Here is a 23,322-nt window from a genome sequence, read left to right as displayed (position 1 = left end):
TGGGGCAGGAGTGGTCAGGTTTTTATATAAGCTGCATGAGCAGGCTGCTGGAGGAGGTAGGAAGTGATGTCTGTTTCATATGACACAGGTGCTGCAGTAGAAAGAATGGGGTGCAAAGTTTGAAGAAGGAATGAATACCATGGCACTATTGATGGAGGCATTACTGACAAGGAAGCCATAATTAAAAGGTCAGAGGACATGGAATGAGATGAAATAGGATGAAAAGGGCATTAACCACACTTGAATGGAAATGAGATTGCAAGTTAGGTTTTTATGATGTAAAATTACAAACATAACAAGATCTTTGCTCATACTTATTCATTAAAATAAAGTTACAGCAGTGCCACTCCTCCTGCCGAGGGACACAGAGTGTACCTCCCTTTGTAGGACCTGCTTCCAGGAACACGAGGGGAGATGTGATCATTTCCAGGCTTTCAGACTGTCCTGATAGAAGGTACAAGGGGGGCATCTGTAACTGAATAAAATGGTTTGCATTCCCATGGGATTAATCATTTTTCCAATTCAGGGCATTTGTAAAACCCTGTGGATAATAAGGATGGACTAGAAATTAACACTCACTTTTTCAGGCTCACGGGGGGATGTGGTCAGCAGTTTTTCCTTCACGTTCCCCCAGTGTCTGCCTCGGTTAATCATTCTGCTCACTTTCATGCACATTTTAACTTGAGAGGTGTGGGGGACGGGTGCCGCCCCAGAATCTCCAGTGTGACTCTCCTGTGGCACCTGCAGACGTCAGCTTTTCCTATAGATTTCCAATTAACCTCACTAATGCCCTGATCCTGGCAGCACCTACATTGTAGGTTGAGCTCCCCCCAAAATAGGAGGCCAGGCTGGCCTTGCACAGCATGCAGGGGCTCTGCTGACTCATGCATAGAGGGGCTGTGGAGCAGTGCAAAGGTTTCCATGCTTTCATACATGATGGAGGCACCCAGGGTCCACTGTCTCATCCTATCCTCTTCCTTCTCTTGTTCTAGTTGCCAACCCTGTGCTTCCTCCTTCCCTGCACCTTTCTCTCTCTTCTGCCAGAGCTGCGGTGACGGCACCACCTGATTTTCCAGTGCCTGACCAGCAGGCCGATGCAATAATCTGTGATAAATGTGCATTGAGATCCACTGCAAAGTGTCTTAATACACAGATAAACTAATGCAATGCTAATGCACTGTGTTCAGCACAGGCTCCACAGTTCCCTCCTTCCCTGTCTCTGCCACCCGCTTCCTCTCTCTCCCTCCCCCTACCAATCATTTTAAAGCAGCAGTGAACCAATGCCAAACCTGAGCCAGTTGAGGGCTGCTGCAGGTTACCGGAATAGGGCACCATACAGGAAAGTTTCAGGATGCGTAGAGTCTCTTTCTGGGGTACCTGCCCTCAGTGCTGGAAACTTTGCTTCACCTCTGACCAGGGGTAAAGTTTCCAGCATTAGGAAAATCCGTGTTAGGTCGAGTGCATCACTGAGTACCACTTAATACCCTCATTTGCATGAGATTTCAATGCAAAGGCACTAAGCTGGACACAGACAATTTTGCATGTCTCCATTCCAGTAGCCCTGCTGTGGCTCCTCCTTGCTGTATCGCTCCCCTGTGAATACGAGATCCTGGCACTCGCTTATTGATACAGAAAGCCTGTCTTGCGGGGAAGCGAGTAAGATCCTTTACTTTCCAGCAGCTCTCACCTCTGCATGGGAGAGGTTTTCTATCAACAAGGGACTTGTATATACAGGCACTTCCACATCGTGCCAGAAGCGCCGTGGGAGTCTTAGTTATGCTTAATGATCCGATTGCTCATCTCTTTGACACAGAAATGGTACCTGCAGGGGGTGGTTGGGTAATAACCTTGGTATGGGGGAGTGTATCAGACTACACCACCCCCCGCGGTTATGTATCTTGTTTGGACAAATTGCAATAAAAACGTTTATACATAAAGCATATTTTTTGAGTGTAAAACTCCTTTTTGCATCGGCAATAAGGTTTATGCTGACAAAATGTGAGTTGAAATGCAAGCTTAGTGTGCATCTTATTTTATCGCCCTGCAAGAGTTAATTTTCCAGCACTGGGTCAGGACCAGCGCACCTGCAAGCACCGGGGAGTACTGCTTAACGCCCTCATTTGCATGGGGGGTTTCAGGACACATCTTGTGCACATAAAACTCTGTGCTGTAACACATGTTAAATGTGCATTCAGGGGTAGGTAAAATTGTGTTCAGTTGAACGCAGCTTTCTGCATCGGCCTGCTAGTCAGTCCCTGTCACCTGCATCACTTCTCAGAGTGCCAGCCCTGGACTCTGGGAATATCTGCCATGGCTCTGCCTGTCTGATCATCGGGGTACAATGTCATGGGATTATAGAGAGAGCGCACGAAGAGGTTACAAATCCCACCTTTTCTAGCTGGCTCCAAAAAGGGAAGAGCAACTGCTCACTGCCTGGACGCCAGTTAAGGAGATATTTAAACTTCTGGGGAATGTAGAAAGGCAGACCAGCCTGCAAGAAGTAGAATGGTGAGGGTAAGAAAAGCAGCTGCGGATTTTAAGCCACCATGGGAAACCTGGCCATACATTTCCTGAATGTTTCTGGTGTTTAAAAGGTCTGCTACCCAATTATAAAAAACAAACTAAACCCAGTTCTGTTGGACAGTACGTGTGGGAGAAGGAAAAGTAAAAATAAAACCTCTGTAAGAGGCTCCCTGTCAGAGCATCCTGGCTGCGTGTTCGTCCATGGGGCATGTCCTGGAATTGTGCACAATGGCTGCGTCTGCTTCTGATGATTCGGGACGTCGGTTCTCATTCCCTGGCCTCTGACAGTGGCGAGAGAGAACATCCTCGCTTCTCTGCTGCCGCCATCCTTCCTAGGGCGAGGTGCTCCGTAAGGGAAGGCTCTGCAGGGCTGCCTTGCTGATGGTCCCGTAGGCCTGCGTGTAACTCTGCAGATTTGCCTTGGGGTCCCCTGCTGCTCCCACGTTGGAGGTAACTTGGAACATCTTCTTACTGAACTTCTGAACGGGATGCGTTTCTTTGCTCTGAAATGGAGGTGTCCTCTGATTCTGCACAGGAAAGAAGAGATTTGATTAGATGCGTCATGCCAGTCAGCACTGTGGGCATAAAACCACCCCAGGAGCACAGTAGCCCAGAGATTGCATGTCTGCCGCCCCGTGCTCCTTCAACCATCTGCATACTTCTCCCTGATGTCTTAGCTGTGGACTCCTGAAGACACAAGGAGCCACCGGAACAAGGGCTTCTGCCATCCTGTACTCCCTCACGCCATGAGGTATACACCATAGGACTATCTTAGGTCAGGAGCATTTCATTCTCTTTCACTATTGATTTTTGGCACATTTAAACCCGCAGGTCCACATAAGAACATAAAAAGTTGTCATAATCCCATGTTACTAATGCCAGTAACAAGCAGTGGCTATTCCCTAATTCAATTTGATTAATAGCAGTTTATGGACTTCTCATCCAGGAACTTGTCCAAATCGTTTTTTAAACCCAGCTATGTTAACTGTCTTAACCACATCCTCTGGCAATGAATTCCTGAACTTAACTGTGTGCGGAGTGACTTTTCTGATTTGTTTTAAATGTGCTATTTGCTAACTTCACGGAGTATCCCCTAGTCCTTGTATTATCTGAAAGAGTAAACAGAGTCACATTTGCCCATTCAAGACCTCTCATGATCTTAAACACCTCTATCATATCCCCCCCTCAGCCGTCTCTTCTTCAAGCTGAACAGCCCTAACCTCTTCAGCCTTTCCTCATAGGGGAGCTGTTCCATCCCCTTTATCATTTTGGTTGCCCTTCTCTGTACCTTCTCCAATGCATCTATATCTTTTTTGAGATGCGGCGACCAGAACTGTACACAGTATTCAAGGTACAGTCTCACCATGGAGCGATGCAGAGGCATTATGACATTTTCCATTTTATTCACCATTCCCTTTCTAATAATTCCCAACATTTTGTTTGCTTTTTGACTGCTGCAGCACACTGAGCCGATGATTTTAGTGTATTAGGCACAATGACACCCACATCTTTTTCCTGGGTGGTAGCTCCTAATATGGAACCTAACATTGTGTAACTACAGCAAGGGTTATTTTTCCCTATATGCATCACCTTGCACTTATCCACATTAAATTTCATCTGCCATTTGGATGCCCAATCTTCCAGTCTCACAAAATCCTCCTGCAATTTATCACAATCCGTTTCAGATTTAACTATTCTGAATAATTTTGTGACATAAACTTGCTCCCTGTGAGATACATCATAACATATATAATTATTTATTTATTGGTTTTTATATACCGCCGCTTATCAAAGATATCACGTCGGTGTACAGAGAACAAGAACAAACGCCAAGGCGTTATACATTAAACAAAGCAAAATATATGGAGGTAACAAAATAACATGTAAAAATAAGGAAGATAACATGGGAGAACTAATGACAACTTTAAATAACCTTTGGAGGAGGAGTTAGAGAGAGGCAGTGTAACTTATGTAAAACATGTGGGAAGAAATGAAAATAGAATGGGAAGGTAGAGAGTATAAAGGGTATATCAAAACTGGAAGGGAATTATATAAACGTGAGGGTAAAAGGGCATGTTAGGAGAGAGGATATTAGGTCTGTGTGAGAGGGGGCATATAGGGTGTAAATTAATACTTTTGTGACATAAGCTTGCTCCCTGCGAGATACATCATAACATACATAATTAAATATACATAAAAATAATCACTACACTCCCTTTTCCAGATGCAGCACTGCAAATCATTCCAAACATCAAGTTATCTGTCCCCATCCTCTACATTCTTCACCTCCTCGGCCCTCCAATGCTCTGGAGTTTCAAAGATTTATCTCATCCAGCCATCACTATGCTCTCTGAAAGCATCTCAGCCTCACTGCCTATATCTTCATTTCCCTTCCTCTCTAAAGTTTGCATTGCGTACCAATATAATGAGGCTTTACATTTAAGATTTTATATTGATAACTTTTAAGGTGCTTCACAGAGTTCAGCCTCAATGTTTATCTAAATGTAATAAATCCTTAACCTTCTGACTATTAAACTCTTCTGAAAAAGGTCTTTTAGATTTGCCTTACAAATAAAATTAGACTGTAAATCAAAGCCCAATGTTCTGGAAAACAGTCTCTTACCTGTCACAGGTGTTCTCGGAGGACGGCAGAATGAGAGTCCTCACAAGTAGCTGCCATCATGTAATGGTGCATGGTCCTCAACTTTGTGCCTCACTGAGCAAGACAACAACCCATGCGTCCATGCAGAGGAGCCACTTCAAGGGGAGGCAGACATCCTCAGAGAATATACTTATTACAGGTAAGAAACTCTGCTTTCTTTGAGAACACGCAGACGTGGGGAATCCCTAGCTACAGACTAATCTGAACGAAAACAGGGGAAATAACAAGAAGTGCCAATGGGCACCCAACCTTTTTTCCATTTTATCTTATCTTTGAGAAGCAGCCTGTATATGTGCCTGGCGAGACCTATATAATTCTGGAGACAGTGCTTGCACCTATAGGTGCATTGCCACCACATCAAGGCATTGGAAGACACGCGGAGCTGACACTAGGCCGAAAACTAGAACAAAATACTGGAGGTGCCGGTTTCCCATCACAAATCTGAGATATTTCCTGTGAGATTAGAGAGTGCAACCAGAACCCTTTTTGAAGATATTAACTGATTGCAGTCGGTTCACAGGGAAGCTACAACAATGATCAGTGGTTTCATTATAAAGCATATAAGGATAGACTTAAAGATCTAAACATGTATCCCCTTGAGGAAAGATGAATAAGGGAAGCTATGATTGAGGTATTTAAATTCCTCAGTTTTCTATGCACAGGAGGCAGGCTTCTTTCAATGGAAAGGAGGCTCTAGAACAAGGGTCCATGGGCTGACAGTGAAAGCGAGTAGGCTCAGCAGACATTTTAGGAAATATTTCTTTAAAGAGAGGATGGTGGATGCATGTAATGGCCTCCCAGTGGAGGTGGAGGAGACAGACAGTATTTGAATTCAAGAAAGCACAGGATAAACACAGGGGATCTCCGAGGCAGTGATAAGAATTGTAGGGGCTAGAATTCATTGGACGGATGGGCAGACTAGATGGGCCATATGATCTTTTTTTGCCATCATGTTTCTAAAAATAATGGGCCCTAGGAGGGATTAGAGATGGGTTCTATGCCTCAAACTAATTCTGCACAGACTGGCCACACCTATTTCACGCTGACCATCCCTTATTTATTTATTTAAGGTTTTTCTATACCGATATTCGTTGTTGGACATCATATCAGTTTACAGTCAACATGGAGTCAGCAACATAGCTTTACAGTGTAACCCATATAACAGCTTTTTACAGAATAAATATAACAACAATTTAACGGTTTAACAAAACAGCTAAGCAGAATATATTTGCTTCGTGCAGCAGTAGCAGGTTTATAATTTGACCAATGGGGGTTGCTAAATAATATAACAATAATGTACATATATATATATAAAATGACTGGTATAAATAATGTCATATCATCATTGGGAGTGTGGACTGGCCCGCTTTCAGTAGGATAAACTAGGGTAAGGTGGAGTTTAGTATTCTCCGTGAGGAGAGCTACTGTGTGGTGAGGTGTTAGGGTATGTAAAGGGGGCATAGGTTATTGAGAGGGCAGGGAGTGGGGTGTTATAAGATGGAAGGTAGTGTAATAGGCTGTAGTGTGGTGTCCTTGAGATCATGAGTATGCGTGTGTGAAGAGCCAAATTTTTAGTTTTTGTTTAAATTTGTTCAGGCAGTGTTCTTGGCGTATGTCAGCCGGCATAGAATGCCATAGTGTGGGGCCGGCAATGGATAGGGCGCGTTCCCTGGTGGCATTGTAGTGGGTGAGTCTGGGTGAGGGAATGTTTAAGGTTGCTTGGTAGCGTGATCGGGTGGGTCTGTTTGTGTTGCGGAATGAGAAGGTGCTATGGGGCCAGTGGATAAACACATTGAAATCATCGGCTCAGTGTGCTGCGGCAGTCAAAAAAGCAAACAGAATGTTGGGAATTATTAGGAAGGGAATGGTGAATAAAACGGAAAATGTCATAATGCCTCTGTATCGCTCCATGGTGAGACCGCACCTTGAATACTGTGTACAATTCTGGTCACCGCATCTCAAAAAAGATATAATTGCGATGGAGAAGGTACAGAGAAGGGCAACCAAAATGATAAAGGGGAATAGAACAGCTCCCCTATGAGGAAAGACTAAAGAGGTTAGGACTTTTCAGCTTGGAGAAGAGACGACTGAGGGGGGATATGATAGAGGTGTTTAAAATCATGAGAGGTCTAGAATGGGTAGATGTGAATCGGTTATTTACTCTTTCGGATAGTAGAAAGACTAGGGGGCACTCCATGAAGTTAGCATGGGGCACATTTAAAACTAATCGAAGAAAGTTCTTTTTTACTCAACGCACAATTAAACTCTGGAATTTGTTGCCAGAGGATGTGGTTAGTGCAGTTAGTATAGCTGTGTTTAAAAAAGGATTGGATAAGTTCTTGGAGGAGAAGTCCATTACCTGCTATTAAGTTCACTTAGAGAATAGCCACTGCCATTAGCAATGGTTACATGGAAGAGACTTAGTGTTTGGGTACTTGCCAGGTTCTTATGGCCTGGATTGGCCACTGTTGGAAACAGGATGCTGGGCTTGATGAACCCTTGGTCTGACCCAGTATGGCATTTTCTTATGTTCTTATGTGTAGGGATTTGTGTATTATTGTGAGGGTTTTGTGCTGTATGCGCTGATTGACTGCAGGTGGTGCTCCAGGGTATACATCAGAGTCATTAGAATGTTTTTTCTGCCTCCCTCTGCTGGATTGGTGACATAACCCAGGGTCTGGACTGATCCAGGTAAGTACAGGGAAGGTCCAGAATTGGACTCACCTGATTTTTTTGGGATGAGGCAATACCGGGAATAGAACCCCTGCCCCCTTTGGGAGAGGGGCACTGGTTCTATTGCCCGGGACTGGAGAAGGGTTGATACCTCCTGTTCTAGAAGAAGAGAGTGGTCGGATGATCCCCACCATATCAGCTGAGGTGGGGAGTCCGCCGGTACAGTCAGGAAGTTGAGGTGGTAACCCTGAGTGACCACTGCAAGTACCCATTGACCGGTGGTGACTGTGTGCCAAGTGTTGGTGAAGTGGCACAACCGACCGCCGACCGGTAGTGATGGAAGAGGAGGTTGGCTTATGCTCTCCAGGAAGGAGTCAAAACCCTGACACTGGTCCTGGCTGAGGAGCAGGTTGGGTCTTCAGAATTCGGGACTGCCTGGACTGACCTTTTTGATAATGCTTGGAAGGGCGACCTCGGGAAGCCGGAGGATAAAACCTTCTTGGTTTATAGACTGGTCACTTAACATCTCGCCTGAATGTCCTCTTGGAGGTGGATGAGAAGTCAGCAGGCACTGAAGAAAGTTGCTGCAGCGTTTCATGATGGTCTTTTAGCTGCGCCACAGTCTCCTGAATTTTGTCTCCGAAGAGATTATCACCAGCACATGGCAGATCAGCCAACCTGTCCTGTACCTCTGGTCTGAGGTCGGAGGATTTCAACCAGGCCCACCTTCTTGCACTAATCCCCACTGTGGACACCCTAGAGGCAGTGTCAAATATGCCGCACGCAGCGCGGACCTCATGCTTACAAGCATTCAGGCCTTTCTGAGCTAGAGCATTAAGCTCGTCCTGGAGTTGATCAGGTAAGGATTCAGAGAAATCCTGTATCTTCTTATAAAGGTTTCTGTTATACTGGGTCATGTACAACTGGTAGGAAGCAATGCGAGATATAAGCATTGAGCCATGAAAAACCCGTCTGCCAAAAGCATCTAGGTATTTCTGTTCCTTTAAAGAAGGTATGGAGGAATGAGGTTTGGAACGTCGAGCGTTTTTCTGGGCTGAATCCACAAGCACAGAGTGATGATCCAGTTGTGACATTTGAAATCCAGGAGCAAATTGCACAAGGAGGCACCGAACCTGGATGCTCTCGATTCCTCTTCAGGAGGTCAATGAGGATTTCATGACTGGGGATCTCCTTAGGAGCATCAAGAAACTGGAGCACTTCTAGCATCTTGTGCCTTGAATTTTCTTCTGTCTGAAGCTGAAATGGAATTTTTTCAGACATTTCTTTAATGAAATTGATGAAGGATAAATCCTCTGGAGGAGAACACCTTCTCTATTCAGGAGGGGAGGGCTCTGAAGGTAGATCATCGGTATCCTGGGAAGTATCGTCAGTCCAAGAATCATAAGGTTGATCACCAGCTCAGTGAGGATCTTCAGAAGGGAGAAAAGGTGCTAATCCTGAAGGCCCAGGCCTAGGCATCGATGGCACCGGAGGTGGCACCGATGGCATCGATAGAGGCACCAACGGCATCGATGGAGGAACTGATGGAACCGGTGACATTGATGGATGAGTTGGTGGCATGATTCCAGACGGCAGTGTGGGTATCGGTGTTTTCTTCGTCTTCTGATGACACAGATATGGGCATCGAAGGAAGAGGACATACAGGTGTTCTCGGTTCCAGCGGTGGAAGGGCACCGAGCAACGCATCCAATCTACCCCGTAGTGGTGCGAGCGCCATGGAAATCTGATCGTGACCGGCTTGGGCACCAGTATCGGTATCGATGGAGGCTGGAAGCCATGCAGTGCTTAACCGATGGCACTTGGATCATCCGATCCAATTCCTTGTGGAAGCCTGGGGCATGGAACCCCGGCACCGGAGTAGGAGGCAGTACTGCCGTAGCCGGAGGGTCCACTGGTGAAAGTGGAATCACGGCTCCCTGCACCAATGAAGGTGGGGAACACCTCAGTGACCCGGTTGTGGAGGAGGATGGGGCCTTCTCTGGATGGGATTTCTTTGTCAGTGGCTCTGTCGACGGCGATGCCAAGGGTTTGCCTGGTTCAGCAGACTGAGCCTTCCGATGCTGGTGTCAACGCTTTTCACGATGTTTTCCTGAGGCGAGGAGGAAATCGAAGTCAAAGCCGGACGAACAGCACCGGTGTCTCGCTGCTGGCGAGAGGTCGATGGCATCGGCTCAGTCGAAGTCAAAGTGGTCGATGGAGTTGGGAGTTTTGAATGAAAAAGAAACTCCATCTTCTCTAAACGGGCTTTACGGCCCTTCGGCATCATTTGGGCACATTTGGTGCAAGTTAGGGTATCATGGTCGGCCCCCAAGCACAAGACACAAACTCTATGTGGGTCTGTGATGGACATTGTCCAAGGACAATCGGGGCACCGACGAAAACTCGAAGCCATGCCCTCGACAAAAATTTAGCCATGGTGCGGTCGATGGCCAATAGGTCACAAAGGGGAAACTCGATGGGAATCGACCACAACAAGGGTAAAACCTTACCTCTGGACCGCGAAGTACAGATATTGATAAGGGGACCCCTAAGGGGTAAAATATTTTGAACATTTTTGAAGAAGTTCCGTGAGGAAAATTCCTGTCAGGAATCTCAGGAGAGCTCCTTAACCCACGTGGCTAGTGCTGCACGGAAAAAAAGAGACTGAAGGGGGACTCCTGCTGGAAGCAGGGTCAGGGCATTGCTGGGCATGCCCAGTAGGTGCCAGTCAAAGTTCTAGAAACTTTGACAAACGTGTTCCGTGATTGGGCTCCATCCTGATTATATCACCCATATGTGAGGACCACCATCCTGCTTGTCCTGTGAGAAAGAACTTTCCCTGATTAGTTTTAAATGTGCCCCATGCTAACTTCATGGCGTGGCCCCTAGTCTTTCTATTATCTGAAAGAGTAAATAACCGATTGACATCTACCTGTTCTAGACCTCTCATGATTTTAAACACCTCTATCATATCCCCCCCCTCAGCCATCTCTTCTCCAAGCTGAAAAGTCCTAACCTCTTTAGTCTTTCCTCATAGGGGAGCTGTTCCATTCCCCTTATCATTTTGGTCGCTCTTCTCTGTACCTTCTCCATTGCAACTATTTTTATTTTATTTTATTTATTTAACACTTTTTTATACCGGCATTCGTAGGACACATCATGTCGGTTTACAAGTAACTGAGAAAGGAAATTACAATGAACGAGGAAAGAGGGCTAACTGGATAATGTTACTCTCAGCTCTCAGCTCTCAACTACATGGGCTTCACACAAATTATAAAAACCCCTACCCACAAAGCAGGTCACACTTTAGACCTTATTTTCATTAATCAGTGCATCTCAAACACAAATACAATCACATGTTCACCTGTCCCTTGGTCGGACCATCAAATCATCAACACGACCTTCAAGCTTTCACAACATCCTCCACTTTCGTTCCCAAAAAACACTATTCAATTCAGGAAACCTTGTTCTACAGACCTTCTCATCAATCAGTTCACTAATGAATTATTACATCTCGATCTCTCCAACGCATCTACAGCCACCACCTCATGGTGCAACATCACCAAAAAGATTGCAGACATTACCTGCCCTTCCATCACAAAAGTAGTACAACCTTCGCCAGACAACAGGAAACCCTGGTTCACCCCAGAACTGAAGCTGCTTAAACAAGAGCTAAGAAATAAAGAACACACTTGGAGGAGAAACCCATCCCCCACAACATTAGCTATTTATAAAACCTCCCTCAATGCTTATAGGATCACCATACTGAGAACAAAGAGAGATTTTTTCTCAAAAAAAATACATCATTTCATATTTGATTCAAAAGCACTTTTCTCCTACGTTTCAGCTCTCACTAAACCATCACCTCCTACCATTCCTGATGATCAAGCACTCAACAAAGCATCAGAACTAGCAGAATACTTTAAGGATAAAATTGACAAACTGACTATCTCTTTCTCATCATCTTTTTCATATCCCCCATTCCCTCACATTACCTCACCTCAACTAAATACAACGCTGGAAACTTTCGAGACCACTTCAGCACTTGAGATAGAAAACATACTTAAAAAAATGAAACCGTCATCTCATCCCTTAGACACAATTCCTACTAACCTTCTCATCGCAATAAGAAACTCCATATCAAAACCAATTGCAGACATCATTAACTGCTCTCTCTCCCAGGGTCTAGTTCCTGACCAACTTAAATTAGCCATTCTCAAACCTCTACTTAAAAAACCTAACCTTCCAACCACAGATCCAGCTAACTTCCGCCCAATAGCTAATCTGCCATTGATCGCCAAACTTATGGAAAAGATAGTCAATAAACAACTATCTGAATATTTGGAAGAAAACAACATTCTTGTATCTTCCCAGTATGGCTTTCGGAAATCGTTAAGCACTGAATTTCTCCTTATCTCTCTTACCGATTCTATTCTATCTAATATGGACAAAAAACAACCACATCTTTTGATACTACTAGATCTCTCTGCAGCCTTTGACACTGTCAATCATTCATCTCTATTAAAATGTCTGGCAGATATAGGCATTAAAGGAACAGTCTTCAGCTGGTTCAAATCCTTCTTAGCAAATAGACAATTCAAAGTAAAGATTAACAACAAAGAATCACAACCGATCCCTTCCAACCGGGGGGTCCCTCAGGGTTCCTCCCTTTCCCCTACCCTCTTCAACATTTACCTCTTACCTCTATGTCATCTACTTACTAAACTAAACCTAACTCACTATCTCTACGCGGATGACATCCAGATACTCATCCCAATCTCAGAATCCTTACAAAAAACCTTGACTCACTGGAACAATTGTTTGCAACAGATCAATCATCTTCTCTCCAGCCTTTGCCTCATTCTTAACAATAACAAAACTGAGATCCTAATCATCAATCAAGACATCAACATCAAACTTCTAAATCCAGCTGACCTACTCAACTCATCCACTCCCATATTAAATCACTCACCACATGTTCGAGATCTAGGTATCATGCTAGACAATCAGCTCAATTTTAAAAAATTCATAAGCACAACCACCAAAGACTGTTTTTATAAGTTACAAGTCTTAAAAAAATTGAAGCCTCTTCTTTATTTCAATGATTTTCGGATGGTCCTACAAGCCATTATTCTATCAAAAGTCGACTATTGCAATTCGCTTCTCTTTGGCCTTCCATATTCATCCATCAAACCCCTCCAAATGCTACAGAACTCTGCAGCCAGAATCCTTACCAATACGAATAAAAGAGATCACATCACCCCCATTCTCAAGCTCCTCCACTGGCTGCCTAAAAAGCAAAGGATCCTATATAAAGTACTCACCGTAATTCATAAATCCATTCACAATATCTCTCCTCTTCAATTATGTAACCAACTACGCCCTCACTCCTCCTCTAGACCCATCAGAGGAGCATATAAAGGCACACTCTATGTACCTTCAACAAAATCCTCGCATTATAAACGTGCCATATCTACAGCAGGCCCCATTCAATGGAATGCGCTCCCACCAGACATTCGGCTTGAGCTCTGCCACTCTTCATTCAAAAAAAAAACCTTAAAACCTGGCTCTTTAGCCAAGCTTTTCCAGGACCATGATCATCATTTTTTCCCCTCCAACCAGCAAGAGCATATCTTCTTCACAAACCCCCATTTTCCATACCACTACCTACTTCGGTATCTAATCTCTTGCTGCAGGACACTTGAGACTTTCTCACTTATACGTTATTATTTTTATGCTCAATAAGACCTGTCAACTTAATTGTTTAAGTATTTTTCTTTCCTTTATCTTTTGGTCATCAATGTTACAACGTTATTGTTAAATTTTGAACTTATGTACTCTGTTCCAAGTTTCATAACCTTGTTCTATGTAATGCCTTTTGGCAATTTTCATGTTCTGTTTCAATGTAAACCGATGTGATCTTTATTTCATATAGGAACACCGGTATATAAAAATCTAAAAATAAATAAATAAATAATATACAAAAGTACAGGTGAAGAGAGTCAACGAGCAGAGTTACCACTTTGCATTCATGTTAGGGTTAGATAAGCAAGTGAACTATAAACAATGTTAAGGAGGCATGTGCACTTAAGAAGTTAGCATATGGAACTTATTTACAGTATGAAGGAGGCAAGAGCACGTATGTACAGATAAATGCTGGTGCAGGGGGGAGGAAAAGAGGGAGGGAGCGAGAAGGGAAGGAGAAGGGAAAAGGAGCGGGGGGGTGGCCGATGAAATTTTTGGAGATGCGGCAACCAGAATTGTACACAGTGTTCAAGGTGCGGTCGTCACCATGGAGCGATACAGAGGCATTATGACATTTTCTGTTTTATTCACCATTCCCTTCCTAATAATTCCCAACATTCTGTTTGCTTTTTTGATTGGTGCAGCACACTGAACCGACGATTTCAATGTGTTATCCACTATGACACCTAGATCTCTTTCTTGGGTTGTAGCACCTAATATGGAACCCAACATTGTGTAATTATAGCATGGGTTATTTTTCCCTATATGCATCACCTTGCACTTATCCACATTAAATTTCATCTGCCATTTCGATGCCCAATTTTCCTGTCTCACAAAGTCTTCCTGCAATTTATCACAATCTGCTTGTGATTTAACTACTCTGAACAATTTTGTATCATCTGCAAATTTGATTACCTCACTCGTATTTCTTTCCAGATCATTTATAAATATATTGAAAAGTAAGGGTCCCAATACAGATCCCTGAGGCACTCCACTGACCACTCCCTTCCACTGAGAAAATCGTTCATTTAATCCTACTCTCTGTTTCCTGTCTTTTAGCCAGTTTGTAATCCACGAAAGGACATTGCCAACTGCCCCATGACTTTTTACTTTTCCTAGAAGCCTCTCATGAGGAACTTTGTCAAACGCCTTCTGAAAATTCAAGTACACTACATCTACAGGTTCACCTTTATCTACATGTTTATTAACTCCTTCAAAAAAGTGAAGTAGATTTGTGAGGCATGACTTGCCTTTGGTAAAGCCATTCTGACTTTTTCCATTAAACCATGTCTTTCTATATGTTCTGTGATTTTGATGTTTAGAACACTTTCCACTATTTTTCCTGGCACCGAAGTCAGGCTAACCGGTCTGTAGTTTCCCAGATCGCCCCTTGAGCCCTTTTTAAATATTGGGGTTACATTAGCCATCCTCCAGTCTTCAGGAACAATGGATGATTTTAATGATAGGTTACAAATTTTTACTAATAGATCTGAAATTTCATTTTTTATTTCCTTCAGCACCCTGGGGTGCATACCATCTGGTCCAGGTGATTTACTACTGTTCAGTAGTGATGGTGGTGATGAGTGCAGTGTGGTGGAGAAGATGGGGCATAGAAGGTATGGGGAGAGGTGTGAGAAGAGGAGGGAGAAAGATGGCAGGAATTATAGGAGGAGGATTAGTAGGAGTAGGTAGAGGAGTAGAGATAGGGAGGAGGGAAGGGAAAAGAGGTGGTGGGAGTGGGAAGGGGGATAGGCAGGAAAGTGTTGGAGGAAGAGGACGGTAGGGTAGGGCTAGTCGAGAGCTGGCAGGACAGGTACAGGAGGGGGGATGAGGAAGGGAGGGGACTGGGAAGTAGTAGTGAGAGCAAGGAAAGTTACACCTCTCCAGAAACAGCAGCCAGGCAGCAAATCAGACTAGTCTTCATGCATACAAGTTCAGCATCGAGGACAATGAGATTTCCATCGCCAGGGTCCTCAAGAATTACATCATTCTGTTTTTGGAACCATGCTGCGAAGACAACCAGGGCAGCCAAGGGCCAGATATGGTACACCATCGCCAGGGCATATCCCGGCTCAGCGGAATAAAGAGGACCAGAGAGCAGGTGGCTCACTGTTACCACGACATAAAGGCACAAGAGGAGGAGGAGCAGTTGCAGCAGCCACCAGAAGAGCACCAGCTACTTCCACTCATTGGCTCATCGCTCCACTTGAAATGAGCCTAAACCTCTCCAGCCTGATGCCATTGGACCAAGCTAGCTAGTTCCCATCTGCCTCCAACATGCCACTTTACAAGCAGGATGCACGAGACACCCAGCAAGATCAACCCATCAGCCCAGACATGTCAGCTTTGGAGCCACAGACAGTGCCTCAACCGTAGCACCGGAATGGACAGTCCATGACACACTCAACCGCATTGAGAGGAGGCATGGGCTCCACCTGCACCATATATTGGCAGAGCTGATGCGGTTAAAGAGGGCTCATAACCGTCAAACCCAGGCCCTGCAGACACAGAAAGCAGCTCTTGCACAGGGCCTAACCACAGTCTCTTCCCTCCATCAACAATTGGACAACAGTAATAACCAGTACAATCCAGAATTTGCTATAAAGTTTTAACGATAATATTCAACATCTTATTAGGCATGACGCTACAACCGTACAATCCTCAATGAACACTAAAATCTCAAAATAAAGGACTATTATCTATTCCCACTCTACGGTGCACACATCTGACACAAATAAGAGATCAAATGATTTCAATAGCAGGTCCAAACCTCTGCAATTCTCTTTCTGAGATGTTACGCATTTTACCAGATAGAAATTTAAACGTGAACTAAAAACATGGCTATTCAAAAACACATATGATTTAACTTAAAAACATCAGAATATACAGAACCACAACACAAGAAGGACAAAAATAATAATCAAATCATGAAGAATAAAACAAATGAGAGAATGCAAGATTCTCAAAACTACTCACACTAACTAAAAAGTGAAAACAATCATTTCATTTTAAGTATTCGTAATCTTAGCCTTATCTACTAAATCAATTTTAATATGTACTAGAAAATTTCTCTTGATAGATATCAATGCCTGACTATGAATACCTCCACTGTACCAGTCTTTGTTTGATTGTTGAGTTAAGTTATGTACGTAACTTTGTAAACTGTTGTGATCTACACATGGAACAGTATATAAAATGTCTAAATAAAAATAAAATACCCCAAATCATTTAAAAATGATTGCAGGAGCCTCCACCTGTGCCATCGCCATCCTCCCAGGCATCACAAGCCCCATAGAGGAAAAGGCCCTTAAGGCCCCAAGTAGTAAAGAGTCCAAAATGTTATTCAAAGATGACTTGTCCAAACAAGCGAGGCAGTCCTCACTACAGAATTCATGTACCGGCTAGATGGAAGAAAACGGCTGAGCCCATCCTTTCTACAGAATTCCTATGCTGACTTGCTGATGGGGATGGCCTACTGTCTCCCGGTGTTGACCTACTGCTTACTTGTAATGCCCTCCTCTATGCTCTGTCCGTAGTCCTGCCCCCTTGATGCGGTCTTCAGTCACGGTCCTGCTGCTGTCTATTCTCATCATATCTCATCTCCTGGTCCTGATGCTGGTAGCTTATCTCATCCTGCTGCTAGCTCCATGCTGGTGTCTCATCTGATCCTGCTGCTGCATCTGTGCTGGTGTGTCATCTCATTTTATCCTGCTGCTGCCTCATCTCATAAGAAATTGCCATGCTGAGTCAGACCAAGGGTCCATCAAGCCCAGCATCCTGTTTCCAACAGAGGCCAAACCAGGTCACAAGAACCTGGCAATTACGCAAACACTAAGAAGATCCCATGTTACTGATGCAATTAATAGCAGTGACTATTCCCTAAGTAACCTTGATTAATAGCAGTTAATGGACTTCTCCTCCAAGAGTTACTGCCTCCATGCTGTGCTCTCTGGTCCTTGTCCTGCTGCCTACATGCTGGTCCTACTGCCTCCATGCAGGGCTGATTGGCCCTGGTCCTGCTGCCTCCATGTGTTATGCTCGGGGTTGTAAACCCTTGGCCGACGGGAGGATGGTATACCTTTCGGAGGATCCGTAGGTTCTCTCGTCGGGTGGCGAGGCAGAGCAGAAGACGGGGACAGCTGATCCTTGGGACTGGGGGCTGAGACGACTGTGGAGACGGAGGATGAGATGAGAAGAGGAGCTGTCTCTTCACCCCTGGAAGTTTGTGGTCCCCCCAGGAGGAGCCGGTAGGGAACCAGACCGCTGGGTCTTAGGTGGACCTTTGAGAGGTCAGGTGTCGGTGCAAGGGCTGACTGGAGCTTCGCCCTGGAAGCCCGTGGTCCCCCTGGGAGGAGCCCAGAGGGACCCGGGCCGCTGGGACTTAGGCGGGCCCTTGGAGACGGTAGTCTGGAAGGAGTCCTAGGTCAGATGCCAGAGGGTCGTCGCTCACCAGTCTGAAGTCCACGCCGAAGGATCACCACTTGCCGGTCCGAAGTCACATTCCAGAGAATCACCGCTTGCCAATCCGAAGTCATACACCAGAGAATCACCGAAAGCCAATCCGAAGTCAGGAACCGGGAACACCAAGACGGAACAGGAACAGGATCCAAAGCTCATGGAACTCACTGAAGCAAGCAGACTAGACAGTGCTGGAGGACACTGCCAAGTCACTGGATGAGCAGAGGAAGCTGCCTTTTATACTTCCCCTGCTCTGGCTGATAGAGAACAGGTGAAGCCATTTAAAGGGAATGGGTCCCTTTAAATCTGTGGAGGAGGTGCGGCCTCGCACCTAAGGATGGCGGTGGCCATTTTGGATTTCCCCCGCGGAGGGGAGATGCCGCTGGGGGGAGCAGGACGGCTTTCCCTGCAACGAGCAGCACCGGAGGCCGCGCAGGCGCGATGGCCCGAGTCGGAGCCCTCCCCCGGGGCTCCCGTGGTGAAGGAATGCCGCGAATCAGGTAGGGGGCCGTGGTTGTAGGGTGCCACGGCCGCGGAAACAACACCATGCAGCGCTGACTGGTCCTGGTCCTGCTACGGCCCTTTGACTGTCTCGGCCTTTGCTTGCCATCACATAGTTGTGCTGACATCAGCTCTAACATTAGAACTGTACTGTAGCTATTGGGTTGCCACTTCCGCTTTCTAGATTCTTTGCAGTAGATTTTTTTTTTCATGATGATATTTTATCAACATGTACTTTATTCTCTATATGCATTTTGTTACTCTTCCGGCCCCTTCGGCCTCTCTGTTTTTGTTGTTTTTCTCCCCTCCCCCCCTCCTGTTCATTGTCATTTCCACCTGCTCGCAGTTATTATGTAAACCAGCATGATGTTCCACACTAATGTCTGTATATAAAATCTTTAAAGAAATAAATAAATAAATTTTGCTAAAGGAAAAGATCATAATACTATATATATATATATATATATATATATATATATGTCATATTGCCATTTCTAACAATTTAAATATGTGTCGACTAAATGTGCTGGTCATTTCAGTTACAATGTCATGTGCTATTTGATATCTTGTCCTTGCACAATGTGATTACCAAAGACGTTGACTTGCTTTGAATCTGGTTACAATTATTGTTTAATAAAGTGGTCACATGCTTTGAAACTTCACTCTCTGGTTTGTCTTTTCATTGTGTGGTTTTTGTCTTAAGGGATCACTAAGTAAAAGGTTTGGGATCCACTTGACTTTGCATGCTAGATCGCCATTGGCCATTCCAACTAGGCATATTTCTCACATGCAAGACCATATGGCCTAGGCTCTAAAACTGAAAGCTCATTGTATACTCCCAAGGAAGACAGCAAAACAGGAAACTCCTTACTGTGGAGCTTCCCAAGTGGCTTGTGTTGCCTTTTCCAGAGAGCATACTCTTAGCTAACTCTTGGGTACATGGGCATGTATGTGAGATGGGCACTATCTAGCTAGTGTTCACCTCAATGTGCTGTCTGGTAGAATAGATGTAGAAATGCTCCAGCAATGTCTTCACTCTGGTGTCCAATAAGTTGTATTGCTATGCTAATGTCATAGTGCATCGGTAACAAACTATCGGCCTCTTCCACTGTAAAGATCTATCACCTCTGACCAAACAATGGGACTTCTCTCTAGGTCTAGCACCTAATGCTGTCAGCACTAACTCTTTAGTCTGAAGCATACTTGAAAAGTACATAAAGCACTGGGTCTTGCTCGTCACTAGTGAACAGAAATATGCAGTTGCAGGATCCAAGCCCAGAAGTACATAGTATAGATGTAAATCTTGGGTGGTGCTTGGGGATGTGATACTAATCATCCCCAAACAGATTACTTTGGGTCACTTACTTGTGTCCTCTCTCCATTTAAAAGGCACTAAAAAAAAAACCAGTTTAAAAATGTCATCTACTTGCAGCCTGCTGAGAACACCATGTCAGCTGCTGTGTGACAACTGCAGAGGAGTCGTGGAGGATAGAGATTTCCCATTGCCCAAGAGCAGACAGTGATGAGGCCTGCTGGTGCTTGGGACCAGGCAAACTTCAACAGCTTGGCTCCTACCCCTTTGATCACCCTTAGGAAAGAGGTATGTTGTGATGGAGAAGGTACAGAGAAGGGCTACCAAAATGATAAGGGAATGGAACAGCTCCCCTATGAGGAAAGACTAAAGAGGTTAGGACTTTTCAGCTTGGAGAAGAGACAGCTGAGGGGGGGATATGATAGAGGTGTTTAAAATCATGAGAGGTCTAGAACGGGTAGATGTGAATCGGTTATTTACTCTTTCGGATAGTAGAAAGACTAGGGGGCACTCCATGAAGTTAGCATGGGGCACATTTAAAACTAATCGGAGAAAGGTCTTTTTCACTCAACGCACAATTAAACGCTGGAATTTGTTGCCGGAGGATGTGGTTAATGCAGTTAGTGTAGCTGGGTTTAAAAAAGAAACGGATAAGTTCTTGCAGGAGAAGTCCATTACCTGCTATTAATTAAGTTGACTTAGATAATAACCACCGCTATTACTAGCAACAGTAACATGGAATAGACTTAGTTTTTGGGTACTTGCCAGGTTCTTATGGCCTGGATTGGCCACTGTTGGAAACAGGATGCTGGGCTTGATGGGCCCTTGGTCTGACCCAGTATGGCATGTTCTTATCAGCAACGCAAGGCAGGGCAGGGGTAGGAGCCAGTCTGGTGAAATCTGCCTGGTCCTAAGCAACACCAGGTCTCATCACTGTCTGCTCTCTCTCTATCCTCCACGACTCCTCTGCAGATGTCACACAGCAGCTGGCACAGTCTTCTAGCAGACTGCAAGTAGACAGAGGTGCATAATCATTAGGCTGGGTAGTGGACAACTGATGCGGCTCCAGTTAGCAGCAGAACCTGTGCCCTATAATCAGCAGGATTAAAGTGCTACCTAATCTATGCACCCAAAACATATGCAGCTACATAAGGCAGGATTTATGAACATGTGGCAGAGTAAGCCTAAAGTGATGCTGCTTGTGTGGCAGGCTCACTATCTGGTTAGCAGGAAATATTCTACAGATAAATGGGAAAGTAGGCCGCTGTCTAGAAAATGAGAAGATAAAATAGGGGTCGTGGCACTCCCCTGCCCCGACCCCTCCCCCGACCAATTAAAGTTCCTGGCGTGAGGCTGCCATTTACCCTCCCCTTCCCTCCACCCCAAAATAAGATTGCATCATCTAAATCACACCCCCCCCCCCCCCAAAACACCACAGCCTCCCCAGCAGCTGAAGTTCTTCCAACCAGGAACATCCCCCAAAACCAAAACGCCCACTACAAGTACTGGGAGAGAGAGCCTCAGGTGCCGGGGGGATGTACACCACAGGAAAATATCAACTTATCCAGCAAACTGGCTCAGCTTATCTGAGCTCTGAGGCTGCCAATTTTCACACAACCCCTCTCGACTGAATGAATAAACAGTGTCAGGCCAAGGGGGAATGTTTGCTACAATGCGTGATTGTAAAAAAGTGGCAGCACAGGACTGATTGTGAGCAAAGCCAGTGCACGCTCTATAGTATAGTCAGAGAAAGAGCACTATCATTGGCCGGGCCGATTCTAGGGAACACCATGCCCACAGAGGTAAGACTACAGAGAGACTTCAAGACTTTCACAAAGAGCTTAAAAACATGGCTCTTCACAAGGAGAGCGAGAAAGAGAGAAACGCTGAAAGCTGTGCACACAAAATCTTTATACAGCACTAGCACAGTATATGTATGTACGTCATGGTTTGTTTACTACACCCTTAATTGAAATGTATAAATGAGTATTTTATTGTAGTCACAGGACAGATTAAACAACACTGAACATATAGCCTTTATTATGAAACTATGTTACCGAACTTACAAGGCCCCACCCCAATATTAGGAACAGAAACATGTACAATTTACTATATGTGCCTCTATGTAAACCGTTGTGACGGTAATATACTGAATGACGGTATAGAAAAGATTTTAAATAAATAAATAAGGGAAATAACTACAAGTCCAGTATCACCTCTAGATACAAATACAGACAGAGGCTAATACAGACACAGACACACACACTGGTTAGGACATTTTTGTTTACAGGCGACATCAGCACTTTTTGCTGTTCCTGGCCTGTTCGTCATCAACCATCAATGATGTCTGTGCCAAGCTTGTCCCTATCTGCTAATGAGATAGAATAATTGCTCCTCACAGAAGATTGTCTACATCTGGCAGCCTGACAGGCATCTGTTGGAAGCATGTATACCTATTACAGACATGGACCCCTCCATCCCTCAGCTGTTCCTACATAAGACTGAAAGTGCAGAAGATACCTCTGGGAGCTGTCCGCCTACACATGTGGCAGGCCTCAGAAAGAGGATTGTGGGTGGCTCATGAAGTCATCAGCTGACAACACCTTCTCTAGCCTTCATGCTATGCACAGAGCTGATGAAAGATTATATCAGCACATCTGCTTTGATCTCGATATCCACTAACTCAAAAATGCTCAAACACTAGAGATGTGCATCGGGTGCCCGATCGTTTCCGCTTTCGGTTTCATGTAGCCGCGGGAAAAAGTTCGTATTCCCGCGGATCGGCATTTTTTTTCATATAGAATCGTTTTCGGTTTAGCGCGCACTAACGTTACTGCGCGCTAGCACAAACCCGTTAGCACGCACTAAACCGAAAAACGATTTTTTTCCAAAAAATCATGGGAAATGTGATCGTTTATCGGTTGTGCCGATAAATGACAAATTAAGAAATATCGAACGATATTTTAATTTGTCACAAAAATGATGCACATGCCTATCAAACACCATAGGACAGCAATTCAGCTTTGTTGGCCACAAGTCAGGGCAGCCATGTGCATAAGCATGGGCCTTAAACCTGAAAAAACCTGAAAGGTTGCTACTCAGCTTAGAAAATGACCATTCTGCTAGCTTGTCTCCCCTGGAATCCTTAGCCTTTCTGCTTTAAGGGTGGCTGCAGACAGGATAAGGAATTTAACTGCTACTAGCAAGCAGAACAAACTATTGTATAGATTTTCTATGAACCTATATAAAGCAGAACAACCCAACTGGACCTGAGCTGGATAGGCAAAGGGCATTGCTGGACCTTGACATCTCACTATATCCCAGTGGCTACCTGGGAAATGTCAGGCTAGGTTAATAGCTTCTAACACAGCTTGCCTTGCTCACATAGCAGGCCTTCACTTGTAGCATTTTGGGAAGCACATGTCCTATACTGTGGCAATCCCAAACT

General features: G+C 44.7%; 1 protein-coding gene across 4 annotated transcripts in view; it reads right to left on the bottom strand.

Annotated features, from left to right (window-relative positions):
• Positions 1–251: 251 nt before the first annotated feature.
• The window catches only part of MAPK15 (mitogen-activated protein kinase 15), a 362,466-nt gene continuing 339,395 nt past the window's right edge, over positions 252–23,322 (bottom strand). For all 4 annotated transcript variants that reach the window (XM_029592333.1, XM_029592334.1, XM_029592335.1 and 1 more), the window contains one exon: positions 252–3,050. In XM_029592333.1, coding sequence (XP_029448193.1) covers positions 2,856–3,050 — 195 coding nt within the window. In that variant the 3' untranslated portion in view covers positions 252–2,855. The remainder of the gene's footprint in view (positions 3,051–23,322) is intronic.

Source organism: Rhinatrema bivittatum, chromosome 2 (genome assembly GCF_901001135.1).
Source record: "Rhinatrema bivittatum chromosome 2, aRhiBiv1.1, whole genome shotgun sequence".
NCBI classification, from domain to species: domain Eukaryota; kingdom Metazoa; phylum Chordata; class Amphibia; order Gymnophiona; family Rhinatrematidae; genus Rhinatrema; species Rhinatrema bivittatum.
The sequence above is the reverse complement of the archived record's forward strand: the minus strand, read 5'-3'. Positions and strand labels throughout refer to the sequence as shown.